Source organism: Ranitomeya variabilis, chromosome 5 (genome assembly GCF_051348905.1).
Source record: "Ranitomeya variabilis isolate aRanVar5 chromosome 5, aRanVar5.hap1, whole genome shotgun sequence".
Lineage (NCBI taxonomy): Eukaryota > Metazoa > Chordata > Amphibia > Anura > Dendrobatidae > Ranitomeya > Ranitomeya variabilis.
The window spans coordinates 251,548,208-251,569,094 of NC_135236.1; the positions used below are offsets into that span (position 1 = coordinate 251,548,208).

A 20,887-nucleotide genomic window follows, 5' to 3' on the forward strand; every position below is an offset into this window, starting at 1 on the left:
ATGCGCCTTTTCTGGGGCGGCTGCGGGCTTCTATTTGTAGCCAGGGGGGGGGGGGGGGGCAAATATCCATGGCCCCTTTCCTAGGCTATGAATATAAGCCCACAGCTGTCTGCGTAGCCTTTCTGGCCTCAAAATATACGGGGACCCCAACACTTTTTTGGGGGGGCTCTCCCTATATTTGAGAGCCAGAAAGGCTACGCAGACAGCTGTGGGCTTCATATTCATGGCCTGGGAACAGCCAGGGGTATTTTAACCCCTTCCCAGGCCACAAATATTGGCCCACAGCTGTCTGCCTAGCCTTTCTGGCCTAAAAATATAGGGGGACCCTACGCAATTTTTTTTCGGGGCCCACCTGTACTTCAGAGCCAGAAAGGCTTCGCAGACAGCTGTGGGCTTCATATTCATGGCCTGGGAACAGCCAGGGGTATTTTAACCCCTTCCCAGGCCACAAATATTGGCCCACAGCTGTCTGCTTAGCCTTTCTGGCCTAAAAATATAGAGGGACCCTATGTCTTTTTTTGGGTTCCCCATATATATTTTTTTATCTTTTTAATAGTATTAATAATGGATAGGTGTCTTATTGACGCCTCTCCATTATTAACCAGGCTTAATATCACCTTTTTTTTTCCCTACTGCAGTTCAAGCTTTATTTGTGTCAAACACACAGACAATCTGCAGAGAAAACCGCACTAAAAGCCGCATCAAAAAACGCACCAAAAACCGCACCTGCGTTTTTTGCCAAGAGCTGCGGTTTTTAGTGCAGAAAAATCCGCAGGAAAATCTGCAACGTGTGCACATGGCCTAACTATTCCCATTTTGCCCACCCCAAATTTTTTTTCTTATCAGGACCCTCGCAGCATCTGTTCACACCCTCCATGCACTTAATAGCCCTCTGTGTCTGTACTGTGCACATACTGGCTGGTGACCGGTTCATGCGACGTTATGTCAATACCCTATTTATTATATTGATAGCTGGATCGTACAATGTAAGTACTTTTACCTTTTACTTTTTGTGTCTCCCCATTTCCTCATAGGTTGTAAGACTGCGAGCAGGGACTTCATCCCTCTTGGTATCTGAGTTATGTGTTATTCTGTAGTGTCTTTGTCTGTACAAGTCCCCTCTGTAATATACCGTAAGTGCTTCGGAATATGTTGGCGCTATAGAAATTGTGATATGACATTTTTGCGTCCCAAATTCCAGTTTCTTACCGATTAACTATCCTTCAAAAAGGAATAGGAATTAATTAAGGCCAATGAGGCACTCCATCCTTCTTATATGTGGGTTATCGACATCTCTGGCATCTTTTCATCCCTCCCCAATATACCGTTTTCAGATTATATTGTTCTTGTACCTGCCCCCACCCAACCGTGAAAGGTTGCTCAATCTGATTTTGCAGTGTCTGTAGCATGTACATATATACTCAGCAAAAATGGTGTAAATTGTGCAGGTGCGTGACTAATATGACATAAGTGTATATGACATGGTAGACACTTGTCTAAATCCATTTTGCCTCTTTATGACTGTACATACACACCAATATTTTGCACAAAAGAAATGGTGGCCATCTTTTAGAATTCATCTAAGCCATTCCCATTATAAGTGAAAATTTGTAAAACGCTTATTCTGTATGCCGTATATTCCAATTAAAAAACAAATTCTGTTGCATTGTGCTCATGTTTTCTTGATTTGTCTTCTACTTTGGAAAGTAAAATGTTTGTCAAGCAGTAGGTAATTTGTAAGAAGTACTCGGCAGGAAGCCGTGGTGTTGATGTTTGATTGTAGCACAGCTTTTGTAGCACTGGGCATACGTGTATGTAAGACTACATGAATAATGGGGAGTGTAGGCTTAGGAGCAGAGGGGAATGCAGTTAGACGAGACCATCGCACACCTTTCTTCCTTAGGGCTTGTACAATCTTTTCCCTGTCATTTACGACTACTGTACTGTAGAAACCACGTTTTGTATGAATACCTGTCTAGGTGTAAATTACTGCAGATCTGCAGCCAGTGACTTCATGTCATTACATGATTTCAGGGATTTCTTTATGAGCGCTGTGTATTGTATATTCAGTCTGGTACTGTACAATTGGCAAAGGACGTGATGAGAAAGTAATGTCTCTATTTAGTTTTTTTGGCCGTTTACAGCGAGTAGTGATTTGTGTGACAGGAAGCGATTTGGGTAAAAAAAAAAAAGCCTTCCCTTCTGTATCCTCACCCACCTCCCTTATAATGTTTAGCAGGGTTATTTATTTATTTATTTTTTGGCTGTTTATATGCTGCATTAAAAAAAAAAATAGATTCTTGGGTACCATATTCTTCGGACTATAAGACGCACCTATGGTTTAGAGGAGGAAAATGGAAAAAAATTGAAGTAAAAAATGTAGTTAATTCTGTAATAATATCCCCCATCCTCTTTAATAGCGGGCACTCTGATCCCTCCCATCTCTCGGCGCCGGCTTCAGTGCATAGAGGCGGGAGAGAATATGGTCATGGGGAGCAGTGAATATTCATTTTGTCTTTAGCAGCGGGCACATGTGTTAGCCGCAGCAGCTGGCTCCTACCTCCTGTGATCCACTGCTCCACCTCCACAGCAAGTACATCCGGACTATAAGACGCATCCCCCATTTTCCTCCAAATTTTGGGAGGAAAAAGTGTGTCTTATAGTCCGAAAAATACGGTAGTTTACATGTGAGATATCATCATTCGCAACGCAAGACTAAAGGTTCACACTTTTAGAATGCTCTCGGTCAAGCACTGCATTGGGTTTTTTGTTGGAGTTTCAAAAAAAAAACTGTTTTCAACTGGGAAACCAGACAAATTCCCGTCAGCCTTTCACATAAATGAAGCTGGAGTCACTATGTGGTCTTTATTGGTATTGATCTTTTTTCCGACATGTCAAATCACATTTTTTTTTACATGTCAGAAAAGTTGAATACATGCAGTATGGAGACCATGCAGTGACTGTCAGCTTCATTTAAGTGACTGACTCCATTAGGGTTCCCGTCACAGGTACCCATATGTAGTACTCATGTTAGAGCACTCTATAAGTGTGAACCTACACTTCATGTTGTACATTGCCCTACAATTGGATAATGATTAGTGATGAGCTAATATACTCGTTACTCGAGATTTCCCGAGCATGCTTGGGTGTCCTTGGAGTATTTTTTTTAGTGCTCGGAGATTGTTTTTCTTGCCGCAGCTGAATGATTTACATCTGTTAGCCAGCATAAGTACATGTGGGGGTTGCCTGGTTGCTAGGGAATCCCCACATGTATGCTGGCTATCAGATGTAAATCATTCAGCTGCGGCAATAAAAACTAAATCTCCGAGCACTAAAAAATACTCAGAGGACCCCCGAGCGTGCTCGAGAAGTCTCGAGTAACGAGTATATTCGCTCATCACTAATAATGATGCTTATGCGGTTTGGCTTTTAGAACAATCTTGTAAAAATTGAGACTTAATAAAGGGGTTTTCTACTTATAAGTGTCTATCCAAACAATAGCACTGATCTAAAATAGCAAAACCTGCTGATGTATTTAGCACTACACACTGAGCTCAGTGATTGGCTGCAGGTATGATGTATGCCGTTGATGTGACGTCACAACTACTGCCAACACAGAGACAAAAGCAGTGACTGAGCACCTGCGCTGGACCCGGGGTGGGTACAATCTGATTTTGTTTTACATGAGTGCTGTCATTAAGGGACCACTTTTTTAAAAAAAATGGAAAACCCCTTTACGTATACAAGAAAATTCTATGTAATTATGTGGAAAAACAGCTTGAAAAAGTCCTCCCCCAATGTCTGTAATTGTGAGTGCAGACCCTGTGGAAAGTACTGAGCTGTGGCTGGTAAACTGGAGCCCCATAGCCCCTTCAATCAGCTGCTCAATGAGGCTGCTGGGAGTGCAACACATCGATCTGATGAATGTGTTTTTAAAGGGCCACTGTCACCCCCCTCCAGCCGTTATAAACTAAAAGAGCCACCTTGTGCAGCAGTAATGCTGCATTCTAACAAGGTGGCTCTTTTAGTTTTTGGTGCATGTATTCCCAAAATAAAGCGTTTTATAACTTCTCCAAAATACCTGTCTTTAGCCCTGGAGGCAGGTCTTAACCCCCCTGCTTGAAACGCCACACTGCCGTCACTCAAATCTGCAGGGGCTCCGGGCACCGTCCCCCTGCGCTGTTTTCGCATGAAAACCGGCGCCTGCGCTGTGTAGTACTGTCTGGTGCAGGCGCAGTGAGCTCTGGCCGTCTGACATCATAGCCAGGCTTGCAGACTGTGCCTGTGCGGCCGCCCTGCTTGTGAATCCCAGCCCCGCACTCTGCATAATGCATAACAAGACTGTGGGGCTGGGATTCACAAGCAGGGCGGCCGCACAGGCTCAGTCTGCAAGCCTGGCTGTGACGTCAGACGGCCTGAGCTCACTGCGCCTGCACCAGACACTTCTACACAGCGCAGGCGCCGGATTTCATGCGAAAACAGCGCAGGGGGGCGGCGCCCGGAGCCCCTGCAGATTTGAGTGACGGCAGTGTGGCGTTTCAAGCAGGGGGGGTTAAGACCTGCCTCCAGGGCTAAAGACAGGTATTTTGGAGAAGTTATAAAACGCTTTATTTTGGGAATACATGCACCAAAAACTAAAAGAGCCACCTTGTTAGAATGCAGCATTACTGCTGCACAAGGTGGCTCTTTTAGTTTATAACGGCTGGAGGGGGTGACAGTGGCCCTTTAAGGGGGGAATGATATAAGCCACCTCCAGAGATCTGGGAAAAAAAATGGAATTTGTTTTATTCCTCCTAACCCTATACTTCTTCTGCAGTAATTAAACCCCTTAGATGCTGCTGTAAATAAAACTGCAGCCTCTGGGTGGTCAGGTCAAGTGACGCAGTCCCTTTTGAAGGCACCCGAGTATGCCATCTTTGGGCGCAATTCATCGCTACATCACGATTGCTGAAGTGACAATACAGAAGGATTACAATGTATTTTACTTGCCATCTAGTTATTGCAGGTTCAATTCCGCAGTGGGACCAAAAGGGTAGTAAAAAAAAAAAGCACACATAAAATTTTGAAATAACAAAAACCTGAAGAACAGACAAGAAGTACCTTATTTGATATTGTTGCACCCATAACTGTCTGAACTAATCCTGCATGATGAATGCTGTATGTACCTGCCAAAAAGAAATTCTCCTACTACGTTGATTGGAGGAGGGTGGATAAGAAAGCTAAATGGCCCTCACTACATAGCGGCACAAACCAATTTTATTTTTTCCCTTATAAAACAAGAGGCAAGATACAATTTATTAGTACCATAACTGTACCTCCTCCACTAAAAAAAAAATTGCAATTGTAGTTTTTTTTTCTTTAACTTACACCGCACACAAGTTTTGTGTTTTTAATACCTTTTACAGTAAATTAAATGTCATTATTAAAAAATGTAATTGATCCCCCCAAAAATAAGGCCTTGCACAGCTATCTACGGTAGATAGAGAAATGAAGTTATGGCCCTTGTAAGATGAAAAAATGAAAGAGAACATTGGCTGTTTCCTCAAGGGCCTAATTATAACTAATCTCCTGGGTCATGTTCCCACAGTTAGTTGAAATGCATTTCCTGAAGGAGCAATTGATTCACCAACTCCTTATTAATATTAATCATCCCACATAGACACGTGTGGAGATCAGGTGCCCACGCGCTTGTGGCCATTTAGGCCTGGACTCTTGACTTAGTGTAGTGAGTGACTAAAAAATGTTAGGTGTAGCCTTCGTGTAATACGTCAGTGTTACCTAAGATGATTTGAGTTTCTGGAGAAAAAGCTATATTTTGGGGTAATTCTTATATTTAGATGGCCAGATGACTTGTGAAGTATTCTGAATATGAAGAAAGGAAATTCCAAGTGGAATTTTGTAAAATCAATAGCTTGATGTTATCCTCTTGTGGTTGCTTTTTCTAGCAGTGATGTCCGGGTACACATGTATATCCGTGCTCTATACAGTGCAGAATGTAATTATGCTGGGAACGTGCTATGATGGCTGGCTGTCAGCTGTTGTTAAACCAGATTATCCAAGCTCTTATAGACTGCAGCAAAATTGTAAGGCCTAATGACTACAAAACAAGGAGTGGCATGTCCCTCCACTCCTCATGTATAGACTTGGTCCATACCAATGCGGAACAGTCATTAGAACAGACCCAATTATATTATGAAAAATGATGGACCTGAAATCTAGTCCATGCTGAAGGGAAACCATGTGTGCAGTGCTAGGAGAACAAATACATGGGGGAGCCGACTCGGACATTTCCTCAATCAAATGTAACATGTGAACCCTCATGGCTCTGACCGGCGATCGTTCCGAGACGCGTCAGTCGCTTACAGCTCAAGCTGCTTTTGAACTACCCATCATTCATTCTTCGATCACTGGGCCTACTGTACCCACATCGGCCATCTTCATTGCCCTCCCTTTTTATTACCTTTTTGCCCTTGTCATCAAACCCCTGTTTGGATGGTGACTGTGCCCCTTTCATGTTGGCAATTTAGAGTCCCTGTTGCGGTATACCGGTAGATCTGACAAGGCTTGCTAAATCCTTGCACCCTGGTAGCACCTAGTCATTTTTCTCCATAGCTCACCGTGTGTTGTATCTTCAGCCAACCTTTGATTTGCTCGTAAATGTGCTTGTTTTAGTAGAAGTAAGATTGTCTTCTGGTGCATCTAACCTAACAAATGTACAGTTAAATATGTAATGGAAATTGCCTTATTTTTCACCAATGGGAAATGGTAGGACTGTGGTTTTTCTATACAATTCTTAGGTGAAGTTTGCCCCAAATTATCTAATTTTTAACTGGGCAAATAAATAAATTAATTTATACTGTCTATTGGGAGACCCATGACGCTTGGCCCGTAAGATTTTACATAATACTATTCATCTTTACACCTAGCCCTTAGTTAGAAATATGGAGCCAAGTCAGTTCTAATGGGCCTACCTAGGCTTCAATGTAACGGGTGGTACTTTCTATAACCTCTGTGATGGAGTGTTGGGGAGAATACACAGTAGCCAGGGCATAAAGTACTACGGTATAAAACCACAAGTTTTTTGTAGCTGCATAAAATATTGCCAGATATACATGTAGGGATGACCTGACCTAGGATAAAAGAAATCAAATAGAAAAATCCCAAATACATAATTACCGTATCACATTTTTGTTCTGGGGGATTGGATCGCACCTCCGTTTGCTGCAGGGTGAGATTCCAAACCGTTTGATTCCTACTCTTTGCCTTAATCTTAAAGATCTTCTGGAAGAAAAGTGGTTAAGGCGTCCTTCATGTCACGAGAGTGACCTTCCTTCGTGGTGGCATCGGCACACAAGGCATCTAATTGTTGTGACATCCTACACATGATGGGCATTTCATACCACAAGTAGGCGAAGTATTTCGGTATGTAATGCAAATATGGATGCTGGCACTGATGAAATATATCTGCTAATGATTATCATCAAGCGGTATCAACAATGACACAAGCTTGACACGTTCCAGGAGCCATGTGTAAGAAATCTGCAACCACCACATTTTTAGAGGTTGTTTACTCTAAAGTTTGTGTCTATTTAGATGCTCAGATCTACAAACAATTCAAGTGCCATGTTTGGTATGATGTTTTTTGATTTTTTTTAATCGTGGATAACCCATCCAATTGTCATTTATAAGCCACTCCAACAAAGAAAGGGCACTTGCACCATTTATTTTCACATTTTTTGAGTGGCGATATTATCAATCTGCAAAAATGTCATTTCTTTTGAGTGAGAAAGGTAGTGAGACCTAGACCAGTGCATGCATGGAGTGACCATGATTTCTGGGCCCACTAACAGAAGACGTATTGTGCATGCCCCAGTCCTCTGCTGAATCCGTCTAAATCAATTCAACAGATGAATGGTTTGTGCCACCTCGGCACGACAACTTAATGGTCTGGACACAACCATGCAAAGGGTATGGGGTGTCCTGGAGAGCGGGAGTGCCAGGGGAAACAACAAGGTTGGCGATGTTAGACTTCAACATGCCTGATCTTATTGTTCCTGCCTCACGAATGGTCCACCAGCAACTTATTTCCACCCCTTCAATGAGAGTACATGTAAGCTCTGAGCACGTGGTTGTCCGGAGAAATAGCTGTTTTCCCATTCACAGTTTGACCAAGAGACCACCTATGGCAGCTTTATTATTTTGGCTTGAAGACAAAGGGTTGGACATGTTGAAATTTAAGATGCTCATATTTTTAGGGTCTTCATTGCAAAAGGGGTGAATACATATACACATTCCAATTTTTAGTTATTTGATCCCATAAATTTAATTTTATGCCTATATTTTTCTCCCTTCACTTCACATACTTTATTTAGAGCTGATGCATCACACACAAATAGGATTGGAAAAGTATTTAAACACGTTTTATAATGTAACAAAATAGGTAAACCGCCAATGGGGGTGAATACTTTTGCAAGCCACTGTATTGGTGAAAATCAGATGCTAGATGGTACAAGCTGCAATTTGTTTTTCACACAGATGCTTTGTTTCTGGTCACTGTGCCATCCTCATATTTATTTGTAGAGGCCTCTCCTAGTTCAGGCTTATCTTGATACATGTTGTCAATATTATAATGTTTGAATTTGGAAACTGAGATTAAGGCTGTGTGCCCACTAGCAGCATGCCACCAGCAGCTAGGCGCGGGAGCGCCACCGAGACACATCATCTATCAGGTCCCCAACCTGACTGGACACTGTCCACATCTATAACCTCCATTACTACTTACCAGCAGCATCCCCCATATCCCATAGGGGATCTATGCAAATCTACATAGTATACCATTTTACAGCGACATTGAGGAAGACTCGGGAGAGTCGAAGCGTCAAAAGTTCGGTCGCTTACTGTACATACTACAACATTTCTGCTCCCTGAATGATGTTATTTGAATAAAAATCATATATTGAATTTAATTATCTATAGAGTGTGCGGTGTATCCTAAATTCTTATACTGTTTAGGACTTTCATAGTCCATTACACCTGCACCTAGCTTTTTCCGACTGAGTGCACACCATTATATATTCTAACTATGTGTGTAACTAGACATAGGCCGATGAGACTACTACCCCCATCGGCCTATGTCTGTTCAGCTTTAGTGGCAGCAGGATCAGCTCGATGGGAGCAGTATTTCCCATTTAACTGTTCCAGCTGTAAAAAAACAAAACAATTTTTTTTCCCCCAACTTTATTTGTGCTCAAAAACACTTAAAAAACGCATGAAATAACGCATCAAAATCCGCATGGGTTTTCCTTGGCAAGGGTGTGCGATTTTGATGAGGAAAAATCTGCTTCTATTCTGCAACGTGGGCACATAGCCTAAAGGGAATCTGTCAGCATAATTTTGCTACTTAGGCCCCTTTCACACATCAGGTTTTTGCCGTCGGGCACAATCCGGCAAATTTTGAAAAAAACAGATCCGGCAAAAGTTGCTGCCCGATCTGTTTTTTCTCATAGACTTGTATTAGCAAAGGATTGCGACGGATGGCGTCACGTCTCATCGAAAAGTGTTTTTTCGACGGCCAGAGAAAACGGACAGAGTAACGTGTTCATTGAAAAAACGGACAGCGATGTGGCCATCCGTCGTTTGCTAGAATGGAACCATATGGCGCCGGATCCGTCAAATGACGGAATCCGGCGACAGATTCCATTTTTTTTTTAACTGAGCATGCTCCGAATTTTTTATTTTTTTTTAAGGATCCAATTAGCTGTATCAGCTAGTTGGATCCGTCGAAAAAACCGGATCCGTCGCATCAGTTTTTCACAATCTGTGACGTATCTGTTTTATTTTCAACATTCGACGGATTGTGACTGATGGCAAAAAACTGATGTGTGAAAGCAGCCTTAGGGTATGTCTCCACGTTCAGGATTGCATCAGTCTTTGGTCAGGATTTTATGCAAGTAAAATCCTGACCAAAACTGCACCTGAGGTCACTGGCAGGTCACCTGCGGTGTACCTGCGTGTTTTGCTCATAGTAGCAACATGCAGCGTTTTGAAAAAACGCACAACGCATGCGTTTTCGCGGCAAAAACGCATGCGTTTTTAAACGCATAGTGGAGTCTGGATTTCATAAAATCCCATCCACTATGCTGTAACATCTGGACGCTGCGTTTTTGACGCAGCAGAAAAACGCAGCGTCAAAAACGCAGCGTTTCCTGAACGTGGAAACATACCCTTATAGTATGAGAATTGAATTATGTAGAGGCAGAGACCCCGATTCCAGCGATGTCATCCCTGTTTTTCCTGCTGTAGATGTAGTTGTTCTGAGCTGTTCATAACTCTGCTCACACCCGTGTAATTAGCAGCTTGCTGACAATTCACGGTGTACACAAACTGCCAATTGGTGGTGGCGGGGTTACACAGATTATCAGGACTAGTCCAGCAGTGATAATCTCCTCCTGATAAAACAGTGATTGTACTGAAACTACAGCAAGTTGCTGAGCAAGTGACAGCTATGGGATCAGGCTGTCTGACCTCACATTAAGCTGCTCTCAGATTGAATGGCCTAAACCTGGTGACAGATTCCCTTTAGCCATGAAGTGCTCATTCTGCTGAGAGGTTACTGTGAACTCGGGAAACCATTGAACTGATTCTGCTTAGACAGCTGTAGGAATGTAAAGAATGGAGAACATCCGCCTCTTCTAACTGACCCCTCAAACATTTATGTACTGACTGCTTGAGAAAGTAAGCCAAATGCTGCCTATGCTGAAGGAATGTGTTGATATACATAGACATAGCAGATAGTTATAAATATACACACACACAGTTATTTTTTTTTAACAAATTTCCAGATAGCGTGGGGGGGAGAGCATAAACACATCCCACCTCACAATGGCAATAAAAAACGTGTCATACATGCGGGAAGACAATTATCAAATTGTTGCCATATCCTATCCGTTGGGTACTGCCCTATCCATTATGTACTACCACTAAGGTCTGTGCAGTTGCCCCACATGTGCTTTTCTCACCTGATATTAAAGGTAATTTTGCTTAGAAAGGTAACAGAACCCCATCTTTTAGTGCCATAGAGAGAACAGTGATGTGGATTATTAATGGGGATTAGTGATGAGCGAGTGTACTCGTTGCTCGGGTGACCTCCAAGTATTTACGACTGCTCGGACATTTAGTTTTCATCACGGCAGCTGAATGATTTACAGCTACTAGCCAGGCTGAGTACATGTGGGGGTTGCCTAGTTGCTAGGGAATCCCCACATGTACTCAGCCTGGCTAGTAGCTGTAAATCATTCAGCTGCCACGATGAAAACTAAATTTCCGAGCAGTCATAAATACTTGGAGGTCACCCGAGCGTGCTCAGGAAAACCCGAGCAACGAGTATACTCTCTCATCACTAATGGGGATCTTTAGTTAGGATACGTTTAGTCTTCCATATTGTAGTCGTATGGACTCCAGTCTCTGCTCGGGAACTCTGCCGCTCCTTCAGGGTTTCCTTTGGTCTCTGTGCTGCCTCTCTGATTACTATCCTCCTTGCCATGGCTGAGGGGATTGGTGGGCAGCCATCTCTTGACAGGTTTGTTGTGGTACCTTGTTCTTTCCATTTGATGATAATGGATATCATGGTGCTGCAGGGGATCACCGGAGAATGGGATATTTTTTTTTTATACCCCAACCCTGACTTGTACTTTTCAACATCTTTGTCCCTGACTTGTTTGGAGGTCTGCTTGGTCTTCATGGTGTTGCAGTCTCTGTGGCCTTTCAGAAAAGGTGTGTATATACTGACAGACCACAGGGCACTTGTACTGCACACAGGTGGACTTCCTTTCACTAAGGCCTCTTTCACATTTCCGTCGGTACGGGTCCGTCGCAATGCATCGGGCCAATGTACCGACGGACGTTGTGAATTCTTTGCAAGACTTGGCAGCGGATGCAGTTTTTCTATGCATCCGCTGCCTATTTTGAAGTCCGGGGAGGAGGGGGCGGAGTTTCGGCCGTGCATGCGCTGTCGAAAATGGCGGACACGACGCACAAAAAAGTTACATTGAACTTTTCTTGTGACTACAGTCCGCCTAAACACGACGCATCCATCGCACGACGGACGCGACGTGTGGCAATCCTTCGCTAATACAAGTTTATGGGCAAAAACCGCATCCTGCGAGCACATTTGCAGGATCCGTTTTTTGCCCTAAACGACGGATTGTGGCGGATTGCAAACGACGGAAGTGTAAAAGAGGCCTAAGCATGTGACTTATGAAGGTAATTGCTTGCACCAGAAATTTTTAGGGACTTTATAGCAAAAGTGGTGAATGCATATGCACATTCCAATTTTTAATTATTTGATTTCATAAACTGAATGCCTATATTTTTCTCACTTCTCAGATTTAGACTATTTAGTGCTGATGTATCACACATACAAATCAGATTACAAAATTATTTAAACATAGGTTGTAATGTAACAAAAAAAGGCAAAAAAAAAAGCCAAAGAAAGGGGGTCTGGGCTGGGTGAATACTTTCACAAGCCACTGTATCCTTTCTAGAAGGTGGTGTGAGAACTCCATGGGGAATGCTGGATATTTGGCGCATATCTTTGCTGCATTTTAATGTTTCACATTTCATACATAATTTTCAAAGTGTAGTGCTATAACGGCAAAGGCATAAATCTGTTGACCTGGCTGCTACTGCCCTGCCATAGCACATTTATTGCCAAGGTTAAACCGTCTTTGCATCTGACCCCTTTTTATGACATTTGTCCCCTTCTGCCGGTCTCATTTTCTTGATTATCATCCTCCCATGTCACATTTCCTGCTCTGGCCATCTGTAGTGAGTGCTGCTTTAATTTTTACATAAATCCCACTTGTCCGCCTCCATGGAGTGCTTTTCTTGTATGCCAGCATTTTCTTCATCCCCTTGTCCTCTCTTTCCGGCTTCCACACTACTCAAATAATATCCTAAAATAGCATCAAACAGCTGGGACTCTTAAATATTCCTCTTTGCGCCTTAATTGTCTGCCGGGCTGGGGAGGGGTAATAATGTTCTCATATACGGCTGAGCTTTTGCAGCGTGTTGTCCTTTGCATATAGGATTCTCTGGGGAGCCTCTGCTTGGTCATCAGCCTCTGATATTAATAACCCCAGATGACAAATTAATCCATGCTTTTTAGTTAATGCATCAGATGTCTTCAGCGGGGTTAATCAAAGGTGGGGGTAGGGGCTAGTGTGTGTCCAAAACCACAGGTCAGTTAATGATGCTCTGTATGAAATGAGCCATGTCCTTCACACAGCTCATCCCATTGGCGTGCAGGACATTTCAGCTGTTGTCCTCTTCTCTGTATATTGGTGTCAAGGACGTTCTATAGCCTCCAAACATAGTTCAACTATAGGTAGTTTCTTATCTCTCCTCTGCTTATTTTCCTATATTCTTCTGTGTGCAGAAAGTATTACACACATTCTGCAGAAATGGCTCATGGTCAGACTTACCCAGTACTTTGGTTATGCAAGACAACAGTGCTAACACTTCTTAGGTTAGGACTTCAGCTCTCCACTTACCGTACACAGCGGTGGCCTGGCATCGGTAGAGGTATACATTGACATTTTTTAAGTAAAGGGGGGTTTTGGGAAAAAAAGGACAGAAGATATATGACATTTTCTATTTTAACGTTTTAAGCTGAAAAGGTGTGTAGCTTTTCCTTTTTTTTTTTTAATTTCCCTTTACAAACCATTGTTGAGAATACAATCTCATCTGTGGGCAAAAATGCTTAGCAAATGAATATATGACTGTGTAGAATATGTAATCTGTTACTTGTAGATTTCGATCGCTGTGGGCTTAGGAGTCCAGTGGGCGGTCTTTATGAGTGTGCGTACAAAAATGTCAATCGCTGATTAGGATCACTTGACTTATGATCACAGAACAAGCTGGAACTTAAAAAGGAAAACAAATAATTTTACTTAATCTTTTCCCCACAAAGCCTATATTCTTATGAATCTCCTAAACTCAGCATGCTGCCAACCCACAGATTGGACTGAATATTACACGTGACAGGTTGACTTTAAGGTACGGTAGATTGCTTTTGCTCATGACTGTATCTAATAGTGGGAAGAGCTGAGATTTTTACAGTAATCCTGTAAAGTGTGTAATACTTATTTTCTTGGGTAGTTTTTGGTATTTTATTCATATGGCTTGCACTCATTGCTATCAATATCAGATATCCACAGTGATAAGCTGTGATCAGCCCTGGCAGCGGCCAGATGTTACACAGTGGACAGAAATGAACTCCAGCACTCTGTTACACTTTTTAGTAGCTTCTCTCTGGAGCTGCAGGTCATGGGGATAAGGAGAGTTCATTAATATTCTAATAGGGGAAAGTACATTTAACTAAGAATTTGTTCTCTAATATGTTTTGTTGCCTCTGGATACCTTGGCCAGATGTGTAAAAGTATGCACAATAATATGGTATATATAGTATGCCGATACTTGCCAATACTTCTTGGATTAGAGTATGCCCAATAATACATATGTAAATCCACAATACTAAAACCTAAAATAAACATTGAGAGATGTAACCAGTTTTTCGGGTGGTAGATTACTCTCCACAAATGTGACGCAGTGTGCAGATTGTTATCATGGCTGACTATCCGAGAAGTCATCAAAACTGATTTACCTGCTCACTAGACGGGTCGATCAATAAGCCTGGCTATACATAGTTCTATTGCTAAGAATACTGCAAGATCAAACTGCCATCTATGTGGGTGTCTGCAGACTTTCCACACCGTATAACAAACCCGCTTCCTGTGCAATGGCTGATGCTTAGTAGTCTACATGTTTAGGCGAAGGAGGTAATGAGCATCCTTTTCAACCTGTGATGTATAGCTTCACACTTTTTGCCATATTTTAAGGGACATACCTTCTTATGGGACAATATGTTACCTCTTGTGATATTGATGACCAGTGAAGGAAAGCATATTCCTCATTTAAAGCACCATTCCTGTGGTTTTTTTTGATTTACCACTGGAGTGGTGCCACTAATCTAAGTTCCCTGCCCCTAGTAATATACTCACCAGCCGCCGACTTCACCTGTTATCGGCACCGCTCCAGTCGTTTTTCTAAAGTTTGTGATCTAACACTGAGCGCTTGTGACCATTACCTCTGACATCCGGCCAGTCAGAAGTTGTGGTTATAAGATGGCAGTGCCCGGAACAGCTGAAGACAGCGGTTGATAAGTGTAAGACACAGGTCAGAGAACTTGCGTTTACCGGCACCACTCCAGCGCTGAAATATATACTATATATACTGAAGTGGTGCTTTAAATAGAACCCGTCACTTACAAAAATGCAATTTACCTGCAGAAATAGTGATAATTGGCCGGGAAACAGGGTTTAGCTCATTTGTACCCAGCTTATTTTCCTGCAGCTACTCTCTTCTTGTCATTGGGCCAGTACAGGAGCTGTAACGGTGACCACTCACTACACAGTGACTGTGCAGTAATAACGCCCCAGCACAATGACAATGCTCTTCAGCATGTGCGCAGCGTATGTGTGTGCAGGGCAAGCTGTCCAATGTATAGAGGTTGGTGACACTAGCGCCTCTGTACTGCCCCGATGACGGGAAAAGAGTGGCTGAAGGGAGAATGTCACTTTGTTTCCTCCCTGGAGCTGTTGCTCCAGTAAGCTGTAACCGCTGTTTACCTGCAGATATAGGGGAAATCCATAAGTAAATTACATTCCTGAACATGACGGGTTGCCTTTAAGTTTCAGAAGTAAATGGTTATAGCTGCTGTTATGTTTAACTACCTTTTAAGAACAAATGGCTATAAATTACTATACCCACAATAAATGTTTCATGAATATAGATCCATATCTGTCTCTAGAATGGAGCCCAGTCTCACCCCACAATCGTCAGGTCAAAAATGGGCAGCTTTTAGTCTTAGTTTATTCCTGATGCTGCCCTGAGTAATTTTGTTTGTTTTCTATACATCCACCATATAGTTCCAGAAATATGTGCCTTATTATTGGTACTTTTTCTTGTCTCTAACAAAGGGTCGTGGCTCAAGGGATTCTATGAGTCATACCCCTTGTAAGATCAATCGGCAATAAATGAAAGAGCCCAGATCTCTGGAAGTGTATGGAACTGCAGTGGAGCAGCATGAATAAAATAAGAGTGAAAACTGAACACTTCAGACCTGGTGACTAATGTTCTTTAAAGAGGACCTTTTTTCCTTTATCGTTGTTTAAAATTTTAAAAAATAAAGTAAATAATAATGAGTTCCTTCTTCAGTTGCCGCTGTTCCTTTGACTCTGGATTATTTTTTCTTTCTTCTGTGCCCCTCCTTTCCAAAGTTATACTGTACATGCATAATTATTTTTAAGCTATTGTTGCCGTCAGCATCTATAAATTAACTCTCTAAATACCTTTTCTGTTACATACGGTAATTATTATTCTTTCTTTATTCTTAGGTCTGATTGTCTGCAGAATACCATCACTCTGAGTCTCCTTTACAAAGACTGTTCCCAAGATGTCTGTGGTGCAGGTCAGTCTTTGAGTTTTGTGGTGTTTTTGTTTTTTTTTTCTATTCTACAGCTATGTACATTTTTTTCTGACTCCTAATAGAAGATTTGGACTATACTGCCCTTTTACCTGGAAAGAAGGATTTGCAAGTGAGAAGTTCATTGCCTTTAATTAAAGACCTGGATTTAAAAAAAATGCTCTCCTTACATTTTCCCCAAAAGGGTTGTCCCTTTCAAAACTTTTATTGTACCATAAGGTTGGAGAGATCTAAAATTTCAAATGCAGCTGTTACTCACCGTCCTGGGGTTTAGTCAGGGCTGTGGAGTCTGAGTTGGGGCCCATTTTGGTGGATTCGGAGTTATGGAAAATGAGGAGTCTGAGTCGGAGGTTTCGCTTACTGACCCCACAGCCCTGGGTTTAGTGCTGCCTTTCTACCTCTGCTCCGGTCTTTGATTAGCCGTAGCAGTTACAGTGCTAGTAACCGCAGAAGCCAATCACTGAGCTCATTGCCCCTGCTAATGTAGACTACACAGTCTGCTGAGCCTAGTGATTGGCCGCAGCAGTTATAAATGCTGCAGATGTGACAGTCTTCTTCACCACTGCAGCCAGTCAAGTATGGGGACCATGTTTGTGCAGCACTGCTGAACCCCTGGGATGTTGAGTAATCAGTCCATCTGTTAATTTACATCTCCGCATCCCTATAGTACAATACAATTTTGAAAAGGAGATAATCTCTTTAAAGGGGTTCTCCAGCTGAATACTCTATTAGTATTTTCTTTGCAGACTGCTTGTCCAGGTCATGACGCTTCATGTTATTCCAGTCAGTTACGGAGTCTTTATTCTTGTCTGGAAAACTCTTTTTACACTTTGGTTAAGTTGACTTGAGGGTTTAAAAAAAAAAAAAAAAGTAATTAACAATTGTGTTACTGCATTTTAGGAGTAGATTGGAAAACCTTTTTTGCATTAGTTTATTTATCTTCATTGCTCTTTTATATAATAACCTAGATGGTGGCCCAATTCTAACGTATCGGGTATTCTAGAATATGTAGGTAGTATATAGCACAGGCTACGTACTATATTGCACAGTGACGTAGTATATAACACAACCGACATAGTATATAACATAGCTACATAGTATATAACAGAGCTACGTAGTATGTAACACAGCGTACGTAGTATATAGCAGAGCTACGTAGTATATAACACAGCCACCTAGTATATAACATAGCCACGTATTTTATTGTAGAGCCACGTGGTATATTGTAGAGCCACGTAGTATATTGCACAGCCGCGTAATATATAACACAGTCACGTAGTGTATTGCACAGCTACGTAGTGTATTGCACAGCTATGTAGTATATTGGTCAGCGACGTAGCATATAGCAGAGCCACGTAGTGTATAACATAGCCACGTAGTATATTGAGTATATTGTAGAGGCACGTAGTATATTGCATAGCTACGTAGTATATTGCACAGCCACGTAGTATATAACAGAGCCATGTAGTATATTGCACAGTCGACGTAGTATATAACAGAACTGACACAGCCACATAGTATATTGCACAGCTACGTAGTATATTGCACAGCCACGTAGTATATTGCACAGCCACGTAGTATATTGGACAGTCACATTGTATATTGCACAGTCACGTTGTATATTGCCCAGCTACATAGTATATAGCACAGAGATGTAGTATATAACAGAGCCCATGCAGTATGTAACACAGCCCACGTCGTATATAGCAATGTGGGCACTATATGCGTGGTTAAAATAGACTTAAAATAAAAAATAAACATATACTCGAAGGCCCCTTGAAGTCCTGTCCCTGTGTGCGGTGCACACGGCAGCTTCCGGTCCCAGGGTTGGTATGATCGCAGGACCTGTGATGACATTGCGGTCACATGACCGTGACGTCATGGCAGGTCCTTCTCGCATAGCATCCTTGGCACCGGAACCTGCCGCTTGCACTGCCGAGGACAGCGCGCGACGTCGGATGGTGAGAATAACCTCTTTTTTTTATTATTATTATTTGTAACATTAGATCTTTTTACTATTGATGCTGCATACGCAGCATCAATAGTAAAAAGTTGGTCACACAGGGTTAATAGCTGCGTTAACGGAGTGCGTTACACCGCGGTCCGTTAACGCTGGCATTAATCCTGTGTGAGCGCTCAGTGCTGACTGCAGGGCAGTAAAGCAGCAGCCATTTCGCTGCCAGACTATGGCCGTCCCTGATTGGTCGTGGCAATGATCGTTGGCATTTTGCCACGACCAATCAGCGACTTGGATGTCCATGACAGACAGAGGCCGCGACCAATGAATATCCGCGACAGACAGAAAGACGGAAATGACCCTTAGACAATTATATAGTAGATTATTATTATTTTTTTTTTTTAAAGCACCCTTCTCCCCCCAAATTTGTAACGTTAAAATGGGTCACACACAACAGACTGCATGTACTACCAAGTATCCTTGGGTTACTGATCTTGTACAATAAGTATTAGCTATATCATTGTCAATTTTAAGTTAGAAATATTTTATTAAATCCCTTCCTTGCATCCATAGACGCCCTGGCAAGCTGGTACAGAATGTGTCGCGAACTATGATTTCCAGAGGAGAACAGACCAGGATCTTCCATTTACGAAAGGAGAAGTCTTGACAATTGTGGCTGTGACCAGGGTAAAGTGAATTCCCATAGATCTTTTCCTGATGTACTATAACTATATCCTTAGATACTGCGCAGAATGTAGACCTGCACTTATTGGTACTACTCTGTTTATCAAAGTGTTAAGAGAATTGAGGAAACAATAACGTAGAGAGAAAATGACAAATAAAAATACACAGTTTTTAGATGTGTTGTTGGTTTTTCACAAAAACTGTTCTAGGAGCAATGGAAATGACAAAGTTAAGAATCTAATAGAAAACACAAAGCAGTACTTTTACTTAGACTGTACACGTCTGTTATGTTTTATAGTTATTTTGTTCTGTGAATGGTCAGCCTATGTAACAGTCTGTTTACATGGCATAACCAAGAGGTCTTGAAACTTGGAATGTAGTCAACCTAAGGTTTTATAGGGTTTCCTGAAGCAGTTAGTTTTTCCCTGTAATTTTCTATATAGGCTTTGTACACATCTCATTATGTGATCATATATAGCATATGCACTGCGAGAGCGCACAGTGCACACAAACATACATGGCCATGAATACCCTTTCACCCAACAGAGACCAGTGTTTTCCACCTCCCCATGTGCAGTGTTTTTCAGTTAGGAGAAGCTGATGGATAGATACCATAACCTGACCCTTCGTCAGCAGCCATTTTGAGGAAAGGAGAGTTGTGCAGTCTGTGAGGAAGCTGCATGAACAAGCAGGCGACACTTCATAAAGTAGAAGATGTTGTAATACATGTATGCTCCTCAACATTGAAATTGCAGCACCAAGAAGGATAAGTCATGGAATTATTTCAATCACAAGATCAATAGACATGTTAATGATAAATAATAAATAAATGGAAACATTGTTTTCAAAACATCTTAATTTATCATTGAGTTGAATAAATTGTTGTCTGAGGATTGTTGTGTCACGCTGAATGCATTTGGGCATGGAAATCATCAAGATCTGATCCTGGCAGCATTCTGCGTAATTGCCAACCAATGATGTCCCAGATGTGCTCTATAGGAGACCAGTCCGGAGACTCTGCAGGCCATGGTAGCACGCTTAAGCCACACAGGTAGCACAAGCAACATACAGCGTTTCATTTTTGTGTATCAGAAAAAAACTGCTCTTGGGAACTTTGGAGAGTGGATGTACCGCTGGTTCACGACAGTCAGTGTAACATGGAGATGTTAATGTACATGGAATGAGGAAGAGAGTAGTTTGGCCACCTAACATTTATTCTACTGCATACCACAATGTGATGTTCTTTTGTGAAGGCCTCTTCATGGTGCTGTCCACGTGGTTTCATCAGGTTCGAAGAATGGTTGGTAGTGATTAATTCTGTACTGCAAGTGAAATTGGACGACACATACTAAGCCTAAGGCGTCAAACTGTGCCTACACAATCACAAGGCGTTTGCATGACGTTCAGGTACAAGCCAGACGTCCAGCTAAAAGGGTGTTCCAATCAGGGCTGTGGAGTCGGTAAGCCAAACAACCGACTCTTGACTCCTCAATTTCCCTGACTTCCAACTCCGACCCCACATCACTGCCTCAGGTTCATCTCAAGTAAAAGCTGAGATCCTTAGATCAGGAACGGAAGAGACATTTATAGGTCCTTTCATAGTTTTCCCAAATTCTTATGAAAACATTTACAACACATGCTGTGATATACTACTGTAACCAATTTATATATTTTAGTAGTCAGTCGGTCCATTTTATACTAAG

The 20,887-nt window shown here is 42.1% G+C and overlaps 1 protein-coding gene across 1 annotated transcript in view; it reads left to right on the top strand.

Annotated features, from left to right (window-relative positions):
* Positions 1–20,887, top strand: part of CSK (C-terminal Src kinase) — a 131,206-nt gene that overhangs the window by 40,529 nt on the left and 69,790 nt on the right. The window contains exons 2-3 of the mRNA XM_077264042.1: positions 16,455–16,528; positions 19,074–19,187. Coding sequence (XP_077120157.1) covers positions 16,514–16,528; positions 19,074–19,187 — 129 coding nt within the window. The 5' untranslated portion in view covers positions 16,455–16,513. The remainder of the gene's footprint in view (positions 1–16,454; positions 16,529–19,073; positions 19,188–20,887) is intronic.